This window comes from Phalacrocorax carbo, chromosome 17, assembly GCF_963921805.1.
Source record: "Phalacrocorax carbo chromosome 17, bPhaCar2.1, whole genome shotgun sequence".
In the NCBI taxonomy this organism is placed as follows: Eukaryota; Metazoa; Chordata; class Aves; order Suliformes; family Phalacrocoracidae; genus Phalacrocorax; species Phalacrocorax carbo.
In genome coordinates, this window is record NC_087529.1 from 12,185,500 (window position 1) to 12,204,224 (window position 18,725).

At 41.6% G+C, this 18,725-nt stretch overlaps 1 protein-coding gene across 6 annotated transcripts in view; it reads left to right on the top strand.

Moving 5' to 3' along the window:
• AUTS2 (activator of transcription and developmental regulator AUTS2) overlaps positions 1 to 18,262 on the top strand; it is a 792,628-nt gene extending 774,366 nt beyond the window's left edge. For all 6 annotated transcript variants that reach the window (XM_064468137.1, XM_064468136.1, XM_064468140.1 and 3 more), the window contains 7 exons: positions 1,038 to 1,067; positions 2,667 to 2,738; positions 6,660 to 6,801; positions 7,337 to 7,414; positions 8,810 to 8,893; positions 9,801 to 10,023; positions 15,125 to 18,262. In XM_064468137.1, coding sequence (XP_064324207.1) covers positions 1,038 to 1,067; positions 2,667 to 2,738; positions 6,660 to 6,801; positions 7,337 to 7,414; positions 8,810 to 8,893; positions 9,801 to 10,023; positions 15,125 to 16,364 — 1,869 coding nt within the window. In that variant the 3' untranslated portion in view covers positions 16,365 to 18,262. The remainder of the gene's footprint in view (positions 1 to 1,037; positions 1,068 to 2,666; positions 2,739 to 6,659; positions 6,802 to 7,336; positions 7,415 to 8,809; positions 8,894 to 9,800; positions 10,024 to 15,124) is intronic.
• Positions 18,263 to 18,725: the final 463 nt, after the last annotated feature.

Here is an 18,725-nt window from a genome sequence, read left to right on the forward strand (position 1 = left end):
AGTACAGCAGAGCTTTTTTCTTTGGGTTATGCCCAATTGCAGTACTTCGGTTTGCTCTGAAGTGGTGCTGTAGTTGAGCTTTATACCAAAAGGAACCACCGTTTTTTGTTTCTGTGTGTAACTAGAGCCTCTCATCATTAAGTCATTTAGCTTTATGCTCCTTTTCAACTTGTATTGTAGTTTCGAGTATTTCTGGGTGATATATTGTGCCATCACTGAGTCTGCAAAGGACCTCTTACACCTATAAATCTCCTTTAGTATTGGATTTCAAAAAAGAAAATCCAAAACAAATGAGAAATACCTGGTAAATTGAATTTATTTTCCAGCACTAATTGATGAAACATGAGGAAGAAGGGAGAATAAGAAAATAATCTGCCCCAAAAAAACAGGCAACAAAAAAATGAGAAAATGGGGGTTTTTTACAGCTGCCGTTTGCCAACATCTGTTGCAATGTGAAAAACATGTAAGGCAAAGCCGGTTTGTGACAGAGAACACATCAGGCAAGCGGGCAGTCAGTGATGGCTATCTGAATGTACAAGAGAAAGGCCTAATGCCATAGCCGTTGGATGGACACAGTCAGTGTCTGAAACACCATTCCAGCCTGTTCCAACCCCAGTCGTGGGGTCAAGCCTGCGAAGAAGCGGCCGTGTCCACTATGCAGTCTTCTCACGAGTTGCACAGCTTTGAAAGATGAGAACAGAAGTTTGCCCAAAGGATAGATCTGTGTTTTTCTTCAGAGTAGTTAACCAGACATTTTTGTAGCATTAAATCAACAAATTAATGATGATGCCAGAGGACAGAGCGCTCTGTGTGAGGCTTGTTTAGTTGCTTGTCAACACTTAGGTACAACAGCCATGGGGGGAGGGAGACCAGCTCGAATACGGAGGCTAAGGACTAATTATTATCCAAAAGGGCTTCATTTGAAAGTAAAATTACACATTTTAATTTCATCTCTTAATGAAGCAATACAAATTTGTTAATTAGAGCAATTGTTTGAGTGACAGGCATGTAACCAAGCTGTCATTTCTTCTTCACAGTTGACAGATCCGTTCAGGCCCATGTTGAGGGTAAGAAATCTTCTTGTGATACAGTTTGTCAAGCTCGTCTCGGTCCCCACCGGGTTGAAGCAGCAGACTAATTATAAAGCAACGCCATGTTTCATCTTGGGTATTTTACACCGTGTTTGCTGAGCAGCACGGCCAGTCCTTCTTTGCATGCATCTTGTGGTCACTCGAGGGAAATACGCAGTTTCAAAGTTGGAAGTTTTCTGTTCTTCTCATGCAACCCCCTAGCATGAATACTAGCAGTTAAATATTGATGATCCTTCTATCGCACTGGCTGACAAGGTTTCCTGACCCAAACCCTACCGACCTACCCTGGCTGGCAGTGATCCCTTGTCATTTCCTTGCAGATTGAACAGTTTTGCTTTTCATTTACTGTGATCAGTGTTATTCAGTATGGTACTTCCTACCCAAGTGTCCTACTCTCAAGTACGGACACGCAATCCACTTCAAACACAAAATGTTTTAGAAATGAAGATAGAAGGACCCGGTCTTTCAGTGATCCAAAAGGGGTTTTTGTTAATTTTTCATGTGTTCAAGAAGGTCTATATTCGGTCGTACCGACCAAGCGAACTCATTAAATCACTGGCACAGCCAGTTTCTGTGAATAAGCAGAAGGCTTCGGTTGAGGGGGGTACGTGTGTGAGATGGGTTTTATTTTTTGTGTTTTTTAATCGTTGGATGATCTACACCTAGAAATAGAAGGCAGACCCTATGCCATAGTTTGCAAAACATTTAAGTTACCAGTAGCTTGAGGAGCTTCTTGAATTCCTGTGATTATTTTTAAATCTGCAGGAATCATTAGCTGTGTAGTTAACTATAGAGCCCTAAATAATAAAATTGGAGAAAGTGTATCCCGAACGAGTCATTTTCAGACAAGATTTCCAGATGTCCTGGAAAAGGAGTACAAAAGCAACAAGAAAACCCAAACAGCACACTCTGGTTCTCTGCTCCCTCTCTCCTCCCCATGACTTAAAAGCGTGGTGACAGGAAGGGTGCAGAGAGCCTTCCCAAACAGGGCGGATCGACTGACCTCTGATGTTTTCAGTATATTTATGAGCCAAAGTTTTGGAGGTACAGACCAGCATTAATCTAGCGAGTCAGATTCATTTTGAAAACCAGAGTGATCTCTCAAAGTGCTTTCATTTTCATCTTTTGGTGGAAAGGCTAGTCTTAGAATAGCTGCACTTTTGGAACTCAACTCAACGTGCGGTTGTGGAGCAATCCAGCTATGCAGAGCAGCTGCTAACTGGGAGACAGCTTCATTGATTTCAGCAGCACAAGCTGCATTCTCAGCCGGTGGCATCAGAAGATTGCAGGTTCATACAACCTGAGCATGGGTTTAGTTGGAGAGGAGAGTGACCAGGAGCGTTCCTGGATATCCAGATAAACATCTTAGCAAGGGACAAATTCTTGGCGTTTTTGGTTTCCCAAGAGGACGGAAGGGAAAGGCACTGAAGGGAGAACCTTTGCTTTCAGTTGTCTTGGCATGGGGGATCCCCTAGACTAAAACAGACTGGACTAAGAGTTGCTATAACTAGAATAAAGCATCACAGGTTTTTGAAAGTTGCTGATTAATGTTGATTCCCTTTGGTTTTTTTCCAGAAACCTGGAAAGTGGTGTGCTATGCATGTTCACATCGCCTGGCAGATATACCATCACCAACAGAAAGTCAAGGTCAGTCTCTCGGGCACCCCAGCGTTTCGGATGAGTTGCACAGGGCAAACCTGTGAGAGGAAGAGTTTGCCTCTCGCTGTTAGCAGTCCTACACCATGGCTAATGCCTTGTTAAAGTAGCCACGTGTGGCATTATAGCATAACCTTCCGTTCCATAGCGATGGCATATCAGAATTAAAAACCTAAAGGCAGAGTCTCAGAGGAACGTCAGTGATGCCACAGAGCAAGGACACAAGATCTTAGGTGATAACAACCAGGTTGTAGGTAGGAAAAGCTACATGGGTGTGTCTGTGAGCTACAACATTGCTTTTATTTATGGCTGAGGACACAAACATATCAGTATTAGGGTTTTTTTGTGTCTGGAGAAGCTAGGCACGTGTATCCCATTCCTCTTATTAATGTTCACGGACAGAAGAGGGCACAGGAAGGTTTCTCCTGGCCCATGTGGCTGCACAGGCCTATTTTCCGAACCCGTCTCGTAGCTGGCGGTCGGCACCTGCGGGTCTCTGGGTGGTCAGGCAGACACAGCCTCTCAGGTGAAGTACTGTTACCCAGACACTGTCTCACTGCAGCAAAGGTAAAAGGGTGTCAATCTGTTCTTTGTTGTTACATGCTTTGAGACCTCAAGGATGAGGGCCACGGCCAGGTTAGGTTCTCCTGAAACAGATGTCAGAGAAAAACAAATAATTTATTCATTTAATAGTTAGGGTATTTCCAGTCTTACTTTAACTGCATTTTCATTGCACGTGGACTCTGTGGAGAAGGTTTCTTTCCCTTTGTGATATTTTCACTGTACTTGTCACTGAAAAATTCTGTGTTGCTCCTGAAGTTTTTCAGTAAGCCAGGGAAGGCTGGTGTTCTTTACTGTTCATACTTGTACTTCAGGGTTCAATAGCTTGTCTTAGAAAGGAAAACGAACACGGAGTCCATAGCACTTTGCAGTCTGTGTATGCGATTGACTTGTATAAGGTAGTGCCAGAAGAATATGAAGATGTTGAGCAGCCACTAAAACCTGCAGCTAATAGAGTTTAAAAATAACCCTTTTAAACAAGGTTGACAGGTTAATTTGCTGCAGTAGACATATCTCTCTTCTCTGCTTCCTTATGTTTCCCCTGCTAGTGATCCTCATTCATCTTCTTCCCATTATCAAAAAAGACAAGATTATGGACCTAGAGGATTATATGTCCTTTTTTTTTATTTTATTGAAAAGGTATTTTCTTGAAATGAAATTATTATTCCCATGCTATCTATGTCCTTTGAATCTTCCTTGATTCGATATTTAGAGAGAGGTCATACTGGAATATTTATAACTCACAGTAAATGCCATTTTCGTGCAGCCATTTCTTTTACCTAATACTTTGCTATCTTGCGTGTTAAAAAACAGGAATAAAGCCCAGAAGTACAGGAAAGGATGTTACTTGACTTTTGAGGCTGTGCATGATGATGATTTCAAGAATAATTGGGAAATGTATTTTACTGTTTCAGTTCAGTCAAAAAATTAGGTACGGCCTGCAGTCATTGAGGCGAGTTGGTTTATGTGCCCGTGGGCTGTCAGACTCCCACACGGGAATGAAGTCCTCCCTCTGCATGTGACCACGAAGTGTAAAATCTCTGGCTGAAGGCTCATACAGAACGATTTCTCCTTTTAGCCCAAGGCTGTGAAGGTGCCTTTTCTTCTGCACAAGCTGAAGATGCTGCCTGACCATAGAGCAGGGAATAAAATCTATTTACTCAGAGATTTCAAGTTTGCATGCAGCGCCACCAGACTGCTTGCAAAGTATGGAAGAATTGGTAACTCTCTGGCCCGCCAGTAATTGCTTGCAGAGGGCAACAGCAGACACTGAAGAAGCAGGCAAGATAGGAAACTTTAAAACAAAACCTTCCTGACCCCAGGAAAAATTGCGTGCAGCTGCGGATGCTGTTTGCCTGCCGATACCTCTGCACCAAGACACAGTTCAGACCTGTGTAACCTGTCTGCACACCCAGGGAGTTCCTCAGGTGAAGCCAGGGTTGCGTACCAGCTCTGGGCACACCGAGTTTTACACTCCTTAGACTGACCAGCGCGTTACCGGCCTGGATTCAAGAGAGAATTCGTGCTCCGTAATTGTCCCTCTCTCTCTTAGGAAAGGCCTTATGGCCTGATGTAACGTGCCATGAAATTAGTGCGGACACTTACATTGATTTTAGTGGGCCCTGAGTTAAGGTGTTGCATGTTTGCTGGACTTCAAGTACGTTCGTAAGGATTATCATCAGGAGGGGTGCTCTCCTGAATAGCAACTGGGAAGAAAATAAATCCGATCCATTTTCTTTGGTACTATTTTAAGGTAAAGCAACACATTGAAAAACTTTTTAACACATCCATGATATTCCTATTCCTCTTCAGTCAGCAGTCAGGGGATTTTTTCATTAGTTAGAAGAGCACCGTTCATATGGCTGCAATTAAAGTTTCAGACAGGTTTTGCTATTCTGAGTAATGCCTGTCAGAGGTTTATAACATGGTTGTTTAAAAGAAGAATAAAAACAGTTCACAGCATAAAAATCTGGCACGCAGGCTTCAACTGAGGCATTTGTATTTTCTGAAATTTTTTTTAAGTATTAAAGCATTACAGTGTTACTTCCATAAAAGACGTGACCTTAACTTAGCCATCTTTTCCATTTCAGTAGTCTTGCAGCCCATTATCTCAAAACATTGAGAAAACCCTTTTTTCCTTTATTTTGTGGGGTTTTTTGTGTTGGTTTTTTTTTCCCCTAATAGCTACATAGGCATGTTACTAGCACTTGAAAAACAGCTACTAGGCATGCACATTAACTTGGTCATAACTTTTTAATATGCATATTTATGTCATTGTAATAGTCTGTACTCTGGGCTGGCACAGTATTAAATACTGATTTATAAAGCGTAACATGCTCCAGAATTACTGTTAAGATCTACTGGTTCAGTGTTACACATTTGTAAATCCTTTCAGCTGACCTGCACAATTAATCAGCAATCTGTGTTTGGGGAGTTCTGGCAGCACAGGTAATTGGGACTTCAGTTTTCCTCTTCGTTCTATAAAACTATGGAAGTAGGCACCAGTAAAACGAGTACATGGCGCAAAGAAGAGCTCATCCTTCATCCACTTATCATTTACAACGCAGCTACCTCAGCAAATTCACCTTAAAAAAGAAAGCCTGCTCGTTCTAATCCCATATAAATAAAGACAGCGACATGCAGTGCTTTGAGTTTGGAGTGCAAGAGTCAAAATGGGACTTCAGTTCTTTACACTCAAATATGCTTCATCTGTCATTTGATTCACTGAAGCCCCTAGCTTGCCCGGTTGCAGTCTGGGAGGCACTGAAAGATGCACTCCATGAAGTGTTTCTTAATTGCAGCTTCACATTTACAATTAATGGTGCTTGCCTCCATTGACTTGCCTCTGCCGTAACTGTCTGGCAGAGGATTCCTGCAGCGGGAAGGGGGTCAGCTGGCAGCCGTGCCTCTTACAGTTGCTGCTTTCGCTCAGCTTGTAACGTGCCTGCCCGCCTGGGATCAGGTCCAAGCTAACACTTCTCTTCGGCTTTGTTTTTGTTATTTTAAGACAGACCTATTCTTCCAGCTAAGGAAGTGTCTGAGGCCTCTTCAAAGATTTTTGTTCATTCTTTAAGTCAGGGCTGTGCTGAAATGCTTTGCTCCAGAGGGATGGATGTGCGAATACGTGAAAAGACCGTTGAAACTTGTGGGAAGTGTGCTTTGGGAGCCTCAGATTTTCTCTCTCTGCCTTAGATACCCCTTCCATGAAAACAGCTCTGCACCTGTGCTCGGGGTCCCAAAAACTAATATTCTTGTTAAAACGTCGGTTAGTGATACCCACTTTATTCTAAAGGAGCCTTTTACAGCTGTCTTTTAGGGCAGACTCTTCCAAGTCCTGTTTTTACATTTCAGAAACAGATGCAGTCTGATCCGCACAAGCTGGACTTTGGCCTGAAACCTGAATTTCTGAGCAGGCCACCAGGCCCCAGCCTTTTTGGAGCCATCCACCACCCCCATGACCTGGCCCGGCCCTCGACTCTCTTCTCCACAGCCAGTGAGTACTGAGAAGTGAAATCTCCTTCTTGGGGGACGCTCATTAAAATGCTAATCCTTGCCATATTAAAAGGAAATGTCCCATATGCTTTGGCTTCTGAACTCTCTGCAAGACATGCCAGGGGCTATTAGTCTGTTTGGTAAATACTTTTAAATTATTCTGTATGCATTTAAAAATGCCCAAACTGCTGAAATGCCATGCAGGTAGTAAACGGAGGAACATTTCTTCACACACTGTTGTCTGATGCATCATGGAGATGAGAGGTTGGAAATAATGCTGAATTTTACGTGCTCTTTTTTTCCCCCCATACTGAAACATTCCCCCACCCCGCCCCCCCTTTATACTCTAACGGGAATTTATGTTTAGAAAAGCAGCTGTTGTTTGCATAGGATCCTGTCCTGAGAGCCCCCAGCCAGTGTGCAGCAATCTCTGCTCACGTGAGCTGCCGGTTCAGAAATGATAGTCAAGCCCAGAGCACGGATAGTCTCATTCTGAGCTTTGGCTAGGAATTCATCCCTTTGCTTTGTTTTGGCAGGTGGGGGTCATCCAGCCGGCACCCCTTTCGGCCCACCACCTCACCACAGCAACTTTCTCAACCCAGCTGCTCACTTAGGTACGTTCACTCTGCAAGTAACTACTGGTGAACACAACGGAGGAGTAACACCCTTGGACCATTGAGGCCATTAAAGGTTGCCCACGTGGAGACTCTTTGAGTATCCTGCCTAGTTAACCTCTACAAATTGTGCATTTTAGCATTTAATTTTAGTCATTACCCAAGTGGCAGCTCTAAATACGCCCAATAGTATCGTTGGCAGCATGTTTTGAAATACTTCTGAAACCAGTCTGGACGTTGGAGGAGCAGAGTGACAGGGCTGGTTAGGTTTCACTGTAGTCATGTTTATGACCAGTCAAAAAAAATGCTGTAAGGTTAAGGATTTGGTTCATAGAGGTTTTTCTTTTCCCAATTCCTACTTAGATGTCTGCTTTTCTGTTTAAGTGAGTGGGAAATATATCCTTAAAATCTTGTGATCTGGCCTCAACTTCGTCTGTTAGTGAAAACTGGTGAATACACATTTAAAAACGGAACAACCCAAGCTACCAAATGTTGTTATTTCCCTTCTGACTTGCTGATGCTGTAAGAAGGCGGTCTGCTGCCTATGGGAGCATCCGAGATCAAGACTCTAAATTGGCATTTTATTCTGTATAGGGAAGGAGCTGGGAGGGACACCAAGTTGATACAGCAGACTGGCGATGTAGGTTTATCATTCTGCGCATAGCTGCCTATAGAAAATGCTTGGTTTGGTCTTCCTGTTTTCTGTGCTGGTGTTTATCAGTAGTTTAATCAAAATCGTTTTACTTCCCCAAAGGAAAGTGAGAGGAGAATTTGCTTAATACAACCTACTTATAGTCTGTGTGCATCAACCACTAAAAAAATGATTCCAATATTTTTCAGCCCATAGTAGTTTTTTCGTATAGTATTAGCAATAAATATCAAGAGAATTACAAAATGTTCAGGTCAGCGTAACACATCAGCATAACAGGACAATTTATTTAGATCCTGGCCGTGGTTTACGAAACACGGCCTGAAGGTGTTTGGAGCACTGTTGCCAGAGTTGTTAATATTCTCGCTAGCCAGGGACATTTCCCGAGAAAGATCATGAAATTGAATTGGAAGGGAGTAAAAGGAAATAAAAATGGAGATGTTTGCAGGTTTTAAATGAAGTCGCTACTTATGCAGAAGTGCAGGTCTCAATACCAACGTAGGGTTTAATATCTTGTTTTACTTTGAAGAGGAAGTTTTCTTGTAAGATGATCCCATGAATGCTGTCATTGGGGAAAAAATATGGTTTTTACATCCCACCCCCTCACAGTCACTGCTGTGTTGTGGGAGGATGGCGTTCAACTACTGATGAGCTTTCATGCAGACGTAATGCAGTCGGATAACGCTAATGCTTTCTCATAATGACCAACGTGCCGGTGAGCTTCAGCTGTTTCTGTTGGTTTGCAGAGCCTTTCAATCGACCGGCTTCCTTCAGCAGTCTCACTGCAGTGGGTAGTAATGCCTTCGGGGGACTCGGGAACCCGACAGTTAGTGAGTAACCTCTTTGTTCATGAATTCTTGTTTGCTGTGTAATGCGTGATACGGAGTGATGGTGACTATTCGCTCTCTTTTTTACCAGTTGCTTAGACCACATACCACTAAGAGATGGGGATTTGAAAAACATTTTTTTTTTGTCTAAATAACATCATTTTTTAGTCATAGTAAATTACTTTCTATTAGTTACTGAATAGTTTGGGTTCAACATAGTGCTAAATGTCACCATTACATTGTTCAGTTATAAAAAAAAAAAAGATTGTAGAACCAATGAGTCTAAGGAGTTTGTGAAATTTCTCATGGTTTTATTGCATGTTCAAAAACAGTTTGTGTGTGCAGCATCCCTAGCTGTGGATGGGAACATTTTTTGTTTCCTTTCTCACCAGTAATCCAGGACATGTGCCTGGAAAAGATCACTAACCTGCATTTATCTGTCCAGGATCATCAACATTTCTCTAGATTTGGCCAGTCACAAAAGATCATCCTTTTAAAAATTCACTTTCTTCCTCCATACTTCAAATCTGGCATGATTTCAGTCACATATTATTTTTCTTTGGTTCAGGATCAAATGCAACAAGTTCCATTACTTATAGTCCGTATAACGGTCATTTCCTGATGTCTCGAAAATATTTGCAATAAGGATCATTGTCACTTTTATCTTACTTCATCCCTTGTCAATTTTATCCACAGCATTTCCCTTTCCAATTAAAACAGCTGTCAGATGCCTGCCCATTTTTAGGAATGAGACCCTCTAATGAATCTCTGTTAATTTCCTTTCCTTTTCCAGCTCCCAATAATATGTATTCATTTTAACTCTGAGTGCTGTAAAAGTTTTTTTGGTAAGTACCTTCACTAGAGCATACCTTTTTCTTAAACCTTTTTGTTTTCCACTTCACCATTTCAGCACCCAACTCAATGTTCGGCCACAAGGATGGCCCCAGTATGCAGAGCTTTAGCAACCCTCACGAGCCCTGGAACCGACTGCACCGAACTCCTCCTTCGTTCCCGACCCCTCCGCCCTGGCTGAAGCCAGGAGAGCTGGAGCGCAGTTCATCTGCTGCAGCTCATGACAGAGATAGAGATGTAGATAAACGAGACTCATCTGTTAGTAAAGATGACAAAGAAAGGTACGAAAGAACACTTCCAAGAATTGTCTAGTTCAAAGCTTGGGGCTCTGTTCCGCTTTTAACCCTTCCCAGCCTGGCACATTGTTAAACCAGAGCTTCAGTAGAGGGACACCTGGAGAGCTAACACCATTGCTGCCTACAACGCGAGGCACTACGGAAGATGCAGGTTTCTGACTCGGGTGTTTCCTACTGTATCTGTTTCTCTTCTCACTTGCACCGCCCTTCACCAGAAGGAGCTTTGCTGGAGCAGAGTTCAGGCAGCGTCAAGTGAGAACAGAATCAGACCCACTCACTCTCTTACCGTGTGGGTCACATTTTCATAGGTCTTTTGAAGGCTTAACGTGTAGATAGGTGCCTGACAGGATGAAAAAAAGGATTATTAAGTCCATCAGACGCATATCTGCACCTCTGACTACTTCAATAACTTTGTAAATCAGAAGTCGTCTGCCAAACAAATAACGCTACCTCCCTTCTCAAAAATGGACTGACCAGAGGGACCACTGATAAAGTTGTAAAATTATAACAGTATAAAAGGCACCGGGTATGTCATGTTCCAGTACCACAGTAAGTTTCAGTCCATGCAGTTCACTAAATCGACCTTAATTCCCCTCAAAAAAGCCACACTCACATGCACTGCTGTTACAAACCTTCAAGCACAGTTTTTATTCAGTGTTTTACATGGACTTGCACGCTAACATGTCCAGGCTGGGAAGGGTTAATGAAAAGTAAAACCTGGTCATATTTTTTTTTGTCAGGTCTGTTCCCATTATTCAGTTAACTCAGTAACAATTCCTCTTAACATTTAAGTACCAAATTAAAAGAATTTGCCATTCTGCGAGTGTCATGCCTTCCTTGAAAAATGTAGAGAGGATGATATCCGCTTTTTCAGTTGTGGCTTAATGGCTTTCCTGTTAAGTTTGCACATTACTTTACTACATAATGGCTATTTGTTTCTAATTTTTTAACATAAAAGGATATTTAGGAGATGTGCTTTTCTGACTTCTCTGTCACTAACCCAAATATACGCATTAGTAGCCTTTTCTAAAAGAAGTTATGCTAACTCGTTAGATATTCTAAAAATAGATTTAAGAGCTTTTCTATGTTACTGTAAGATGCGAAGAGCGAGTCAAACTACAGATCTTTTCACCTACATTTTCCATTTGGAATATTTTCTGTTTGGTAGCATAGCTTCATTATTTTCATGTCTGGTGTTAATGCTTCAAAATAAATTGCTGTTACAAATTGGGGATTCTGTCCTGCAAAATGCTTAAGCATGTGAGTAACTTTACTGGCTGGAATGGCAAAGCATTTTAGTTACTAATGATATGGGTAGTCTTTAGAATTATGCGGTTATTTCAGTTGCTGTTTTGTTGTTTTTCGATGAAGTGTTCCTGCTGAAGAAAATCCCTTTCAGAAATACATGCCTTGCAAGCTGCTTTGGCATTGCCTGAACTCCATATCATAGCTCAGAACATATTTATTTTCAATAATTTGAGAGCTTAAAAGTAAGCGTCATTCATACTTCATACTTCTGCGCAATTATGGCTACCAGTTTAGTACAATAATGTTTTTGCCGATCTAGTGTCGCTGTGCGTCCATCTGTGTGTTTTTGAAGAGTTCTACTTTGCAGCATGCTCACAGTGGTGCCTGTAAGAGACGATGCTGGGAACCCCTTCCTGGAGACGTGCTCCCTATGTAGATAATGTCTGGAGTAGTCTGTGAGCCTCTCATACCTATACCTTTATCTTCAGTGGCACCGCGCGGGGTGGGGATGTAGCCCTGCTTTCTAGCTGAGGTCCCAATCTCTGTCACCTATTTTAAGCTAATTAGCCCCAACACAAAGAACTGGGAATCATGCCCAGCGGTATGATTTCATCTCAAAATCACCCTGTTTATCAGCCCCCAAATGGGCCATGTAGCCAAAAGTATTCGTCTAGATTTCTTCTGCTATCCGTGGAAAGGTACCTCAGAGGTACGTCATGGCTTGGCTCTTCCCCACGTAAGATCGGTGTTGGAGTGGGGGGCAACGAGTCGCTGGTCGCACCTCTTGGATAAGCTGTATGGCCAGTGTGCCGCAGCCCCCTGCCAGCTAGATTGAGATGAGGTAGATCCCTCAAGGTAGCTTAGATGATGTGAAACTACAATCTGTGAACCTTCCTTAGGTGCAGAGCCGGCTGGGGAGTTACCCTGCAATGCCCTGATACGGTGCCCACCTTTCTCCTGGAATGTCATTTGCAGTTCTGGAGGGTTTTTTTTGTCTTACGTTCTCTGTTACTCCAGCCCAGTGTTAGAAAGAAACGAGTAAAAATAGCTGTTGTGAAAAATAGGATTTGTTCCTTGTCAGTGGTATTTTGTTTAAAAGATGTCACCGAGCAATTCTATTCTAATAATGACATTTAAGTGTGTGTAATCCTAGAGCATTTAAAAAAAAAAAAAAAACCACAAACCAAGAATCTATTGATCTTTTTGTTGACATAGACGAGGCAAAGTACTCGGCATAGGTACTCCGTGTCTTTCAGTGCAGCATACGGCCTCAAAACATACTTTACTTATTACTAAGTTCATTTTAGAACGTGATCTTAAGTTTCTTCTTTCTAGAGACAGAGGCTTAGACCTGTTCCCATATTATTAACCTAAGGAGCCCTTGACAGATCCGAGGATAAAAAATTATTCCCTCTCTGACTGCTGAACTACATGTAGTTCACTTAAGCGAGCTATATAATCAATAGCCTCTTGAGCTAATACCATCGCTGTAATTGAATAGGATGAAACTGGCAAAGGAATATATTATTTTGGTTGCACATATATTTTTCTTCAGTTACAGAAAATGCCTGTTATTTTCTCTAAATTTTATGCATAATTTAAAATACACCAATCACATATAAAATTGATTAAACATCAGCAAAAGGATTCAGTGAGCTCTCATGGTGAAATAAAACAATTAAGGGTGCCCTCTGAACTAGTCCCATGAGCACAATAAATGAAAGACTAGGTATTGCAGAGTCTGCAAGCCAGTGCTTTCCCAGCAAAGTAAAAGAATCGAGTCTTCATGCTGAGAAGCCTTCATTAGAGTGCTTTGACTTGGTCTCACTGTGTCCAAATCTGGAAGTTGTTAAATCAAATGCCTCAACTTTTGGTGGAAAGCAGGAGGAGGGAAACTAGAGCCAGGACACAATTTCCAGACAGTTTAGGGCACAGTCAGTCAAAGCAGAACCTGACACCAAGGAGTTAATTGGTCGTCAGTGCCGACTAGGCAGTTCTGGTATCAAATGGTCCCACTTATAATTGTTTTCTGACAGTCACACCCTGGATTCTCTGAGGTCTCTCAGACATGGCCCACGAAATGACAGTTTCAACAGTTCAGTCTAGGCACAGCAAAGACCTATATTATATTATAACCTCTGGTGAGGTTATAATAACGAGTTTCCTTTTGAAAGATATTTTTTCTGCAGTTGCTGCGGTTTCACCATCCAAAGGTACCTACAAGCAGAAATCTTACACAGTTCAGCTCAGCAAAAAAGTAGATGGCAGAAATTGTATAGGTAAAGGAGGAGGTGTCCACTTCAAAGTTGCCCTTCAGCCAGCCAGTATTGCTCATCTTGTCCAGCGTGAGTTTCCACCTCTGTCCTCATCTGAGCGTGGTCAGGTTACGCTTTGCTAAGCAGAGACTGCAGCACTCGAAGAGAAACATGTAAATGGGAGCTGGTTGGGAGCTCAGAGGGCCTTACTGCTTATCCCTCACTTGTGCCTTTAACAGCACATTGTCCGTCACCCTGCGTGGAACAGAATTTCCGTGCCCAACAAACAGCACAGGTCCAACACTGAACATCTGGAGCTGTCTTTATGGAACGACTCCAACTCAGAGATCAACTGAAATTAGTGAGAGGTTAAAATCATTGGAACTGAGGAATTAGATTTACCATATGAATTTGGTTCATTTTAAAAAGGAAAGCTTTTCCGCTTTAGTGTTGCCCATAACAACTCCTAGTCAACACTGCTTCCAGAAAATAGTTGGTACAGGATCCATTCACATACTTAGGTTTTTGTCCACTGCCAGACAATTATTCTCTCATCTTTTGTGCAACATAAATAGGTTTGAAAGATGGAATTAATTCACAATATTTTGAGATTTCCTGGCATTGGCAGGGAGGTTCATTGGCCCTGTCCCTTCTCTGCTTGCTCTACCCTAGAAATGGGAGAAGGTCGGTAATCTGAAGAGCAGCTGACTCTGGAGAGTTGATGTTTTCAGAGCTAGCCTGAATGTCAGGCATATAGGGTAGACTGCTCTCTGCTGAGGAAGTCAACGCATAATCCATGCATGATGGCCACCTCTTTTAAAACACCTGCACTGAGGTTCATTGCACGCTTACAACACCCTCAGGGATATGGTGTAAATTTGGGGTTGTCCTGTGCAGGAGTTGGACTTGATGATCCTGTCCAGCTCGGGACATTGTGTAAGCACCTGTCTCTTCAGGGAGGCGGATTGTCTCCCATCAGTACTGGTGTCTTGAGAGGTTTTTGTTTTCAGTTTTAAGAAGTAAATTGAAATGTGAGATGTGAATTGAAAAACAAGAAGATTGAAGAGAATAGAGATAAGACATTAGCGATGTGCATAGGTCTAAAAATTTTTTTTAAAGTCCGTTGAACAAAATGTCATCCATTTTCCCAGATGTATTCTTAATGAAAGAAGCAGGTAAAATACTATTAGCCATGTAATTTGCATTTAACTGCCTCACTTTTTTTGGATGAAATGAACATGTTTATATTTTTCTCTCTCTCTTCGCAAACAGTTAAGGCAGTGGTCTTAGAGATACGTGTACTAGAGCTAGGTTCCCTTGGGAGCCTTCAGTGTTTGAAATCTCAATCAGATCATTCACAAAGCAGCTTTGGGGATCTTCTCCTGGATCAAGATAATAGAACAGGCCTAGTTTAAAGATGAGATGTTCTTCTGGTGTTTTGGGTGTGCAAAAGGAACAGTGCATTTAATGGTGCATGTTACTAGCTTTCTGCAAAGCAACGAGTATGAAGTCAAATAGCCAAATGCTTTATTTTTTTTGCAGAGTTTCTCATGCTTTCATTTTTACACTTCTCTTTCTTCTAGAGAGAGCATTGAGAAAAGACACTCCAGCCATCCTTCGCCAGCACCTATCCATCCAGTAAACTCCCTCGGACATAATCGCAGCTCGAATGAGCAGATCAGGAGCCATCTAAATCCCGAGGTTCGAGAAAAAGAGAAACCCAAAGAACGAGAGAGGGATCACTCCGAATCTCGGAAGGAGATTAATGTTGAAGAGCACAAGGTGAAGGACAACTATATTTCAGAGAAAGAAGGCCTGAGCCATGAAAGTCGAGTGGTGGAAGAGTCTAAGCAAATGCCCAGGGTTCCGTCACCCTATGCGAGGCCCCCAGTTGTGGAGAGCACCAGGCCTAACAGTACTTCAAACCGTGAGGCTGAGAGGAAGAATGAGCCAGCATATGATAATCCGAAGAAAAGCAATGAAGTCAAAGTGAAGGAGGAGCGAAAGGAAGACCATGATGTTCAGCCTGAGGGACCTCAGACTCATAGGTCATCTGATCAGCCACCACCTATATCTACAGCTAATGTCCATCCAAGTCCTTTAGTGTCTATGCCCATGACTGTAGGTGTAACTGGTATACATCACATGAACAGCATCAGTGGCCTGGATAGGACTCGCATGATGACCCCTTTTATGGGAATTAGCCCAATTCCTGGTGGAGAACGTTTCCCCTATCCTTCTTTCCACTGGGATCCAATGAGAGATCCCTTAAGAGATCCTTACAGAGAGCTAGATATTCATCGGAGAGACCCCCTGGGCAGAGACTTTTTGCTAAGGAATGACCCCCTTCATCGTCTTTCTGCGCCAAGGTTATATGAAGCAGACAGGTCATTCAGGGATCGGGAGCCTCACGACTACAATCACCACCACCATCACCACCACCCTCTCTCTGTTGACCCTCGACGTGACCACGAGAGGGGCAACCACCTGGATGATAGGGAGCGGTTGCACATGCTCAGAGAGGACTATGAACATGCACGCCTGCACTCAGTTCACCCTGCCGCCTTGGATGGGCACCTGCCTCACCCAAGCCTAATCACGCCGGGACTTCCTAGCATGCACTACCCCAGAGTCAGTCCCCCAACGGGACACCAAAATGGCATCCTCAATAAAACTCCTCCCACAGCAGCTCTCAGTGCCCCTCCACCTCTTATTTCTACTCTGGGACCTCGGCCTGGGTCTCCCAGAAGGACTACTCCTCTGTCAACAGAGATGAGAGAGAGGCCTCCTTCTCACACCCTCAAGGACATTGAAGCTCGATAAGCAGAGTGAGAATAAATAAAAAACAGAGCAAGAGGGACAGAACCTTGTAAATGAACATAATATAAAGACCTTCGTACTAGTCATTGATACAGACTGGGGATGTGACCCACTGTACAATATGTATAAACCTGAGTGCAAAGATTTTGAAATGGTTTTTTTGTATATTATATGTTGAAATTTTCCAGATCTTTTAGCCAAGTACATATGTTCCTCGTGTCTCCTACTCTATTTTATTTCTAGTTTAAAAATTTCAAAATTTGACCTGAAGAACAAGACACTAATCTGAATGATCTGACTAGAAACAAAACACCACCAATGTCAACCGTACAAAGCTCTTTCAGACCAGAAGTGAAGACAATTGTAGATATTTATGTAAAAAGATTGCTTCATGGGTTAATGGTTCATATATGCAAAAAGGGTAAGATGAAAGCTTTACTTTGTACAAATGTAAATAGATAAAATGAAGTAACATAATACATTAATACTTCTTAAACTGTGCTATTTGCAAACTTAATATTGATCAACACAGTCTGCTTATGCTGTGTTACATATATTGTTATAGACAGCTAAACCCCTTCAACTATGCAATGAATTTTAAGGCTTTTCACAAAAGCCTTTATAACTCAAAGGAGCCTTTTCAACACACAACATAATTAAAGTCATATTTTCCCTGAACGAGCTCATCTATAATAGAAATCTCTTTCTCTTGCTTGTTTTGATGAAGAAACATCCCGTTAGAAGAGTAGCTTTCTGTCTGAACCCCTGCATTAAGACGCTGATGTTACTGTAGCTCATGTATTCCTTAGGACGCGTCAGGGTTAGCGATCTGTAATCACTGATACTGTAGTCATGACAGGTTGGTTTTCAGTCACATTAATCTGGGTTAACAAGAGTAATAATCAAATGCTGGATATTTTCCAGAACTTTCGTCACTTAACATGTCAAATTTATTTTTGGAAGAACATCTGCTTATAGCCGTTCATGTCTGTTCTTATTGCCAGTGTGTCATTTTTCTCTGTACACACACCTCTTTTTTTTTGTTAAGTGATTTTTAGCTACATTGAAACAAGTCCTATAAGAAAGCTAATACTTTTCTAAATGATGGATATGTTTTCACTGTGGATTAGTAGTTTAATGAATGAACTCCAATGCAGATTTCATAATGCATTTTATTGTATTTCAGTTGGTAATAAAGTCTGTGAATAGTTAACAGGTCAGCCTTGTTGTTCCCTAACCACAGAAGACATGAAATAACATGAAGAACATGGTCCTTTTTAAAAATATGCATCAATCTTCTGAAATCTGTCTTTTCATAACACACTTTTTTATAATGCGTTAAGTTTCTTGTCTAAATATTTGGAGAGAATATGACTTTATCAGAGAGAATTCAATATCTTGTCTACTGGACTGTAAAATATATGTATGAAATAAAATTAGTTCCATTGGTCTTCTAGTGTATTAAAGTGCTATCTGAAGTTGTTATCCTGTTTTGGCAAAAAAAAAAAAAAAAAAAAGAAAAAAGTTAACTACAGACAGTTGTTTCTAATGATCAGAGATCTATTTTAGTAGTCAACTGAAGGTTTAGTTGTGAGCTTCAGATTTTGTGAACTCCAGATGTTGTGCAGTGGTTTTTTTTTTTTTAAGAACAAAAGGAAAAATACAAAAAAAACCCCAACCCTGAAGAATATGTACACTGGAACCGTAGTGGTAGTTTTCAGTATTGTAAAGAGATTGTTATATACGAACCTTTTTGCTGTTTATCCTGTATGTAATAAAGTCCTTTCTAGATCCTATGTGAAAAGAAAAGTGAAGCGGCTCTCAATCTTCAGCATGTTTCCTCATCAGCGAAGACTTGTGTAATGTAAATTGTGCCATGTTATTAAAAAATGTGAACTAAACTGCTAGGTGCTTCTTTGTGTGGAGTACCCCATCATTGCTATGGGGAAGAAATACTTTTTCCCAAGAATGGGTTTTTGTTCAGAAAAAAATAGTTATTAAAAATGTAAAGGAAATGGCAAGCTTTTGTAAGCCATCTGATTAAAATTATCGTAGTAATCAGGAAAAAAGGAACAAAAAGGAGACCAGATCCTTGGCTTTTCCAGATTCTGTAAAATATAGTAATGCCCTACTTAAGTTAGCTTTAGTTAACTGACCAGTTGGTCTTTCAGGATAGTCCCATACTTAAGTAGGTGGCTGGTTGCAAGCCCTTTTGTGAATTTGTGCGGTTCCACACAAGCCAACAGCATTTTACTAGTTTTTTCTCAGCTAAGAATACGGCTGTTGTACATAAATGTGTCCAAGTTCTTGCAAATTGTTTAGTTCTTCATAGCACAGCTTTCATGGTGTCCTTTATTGGAAAAA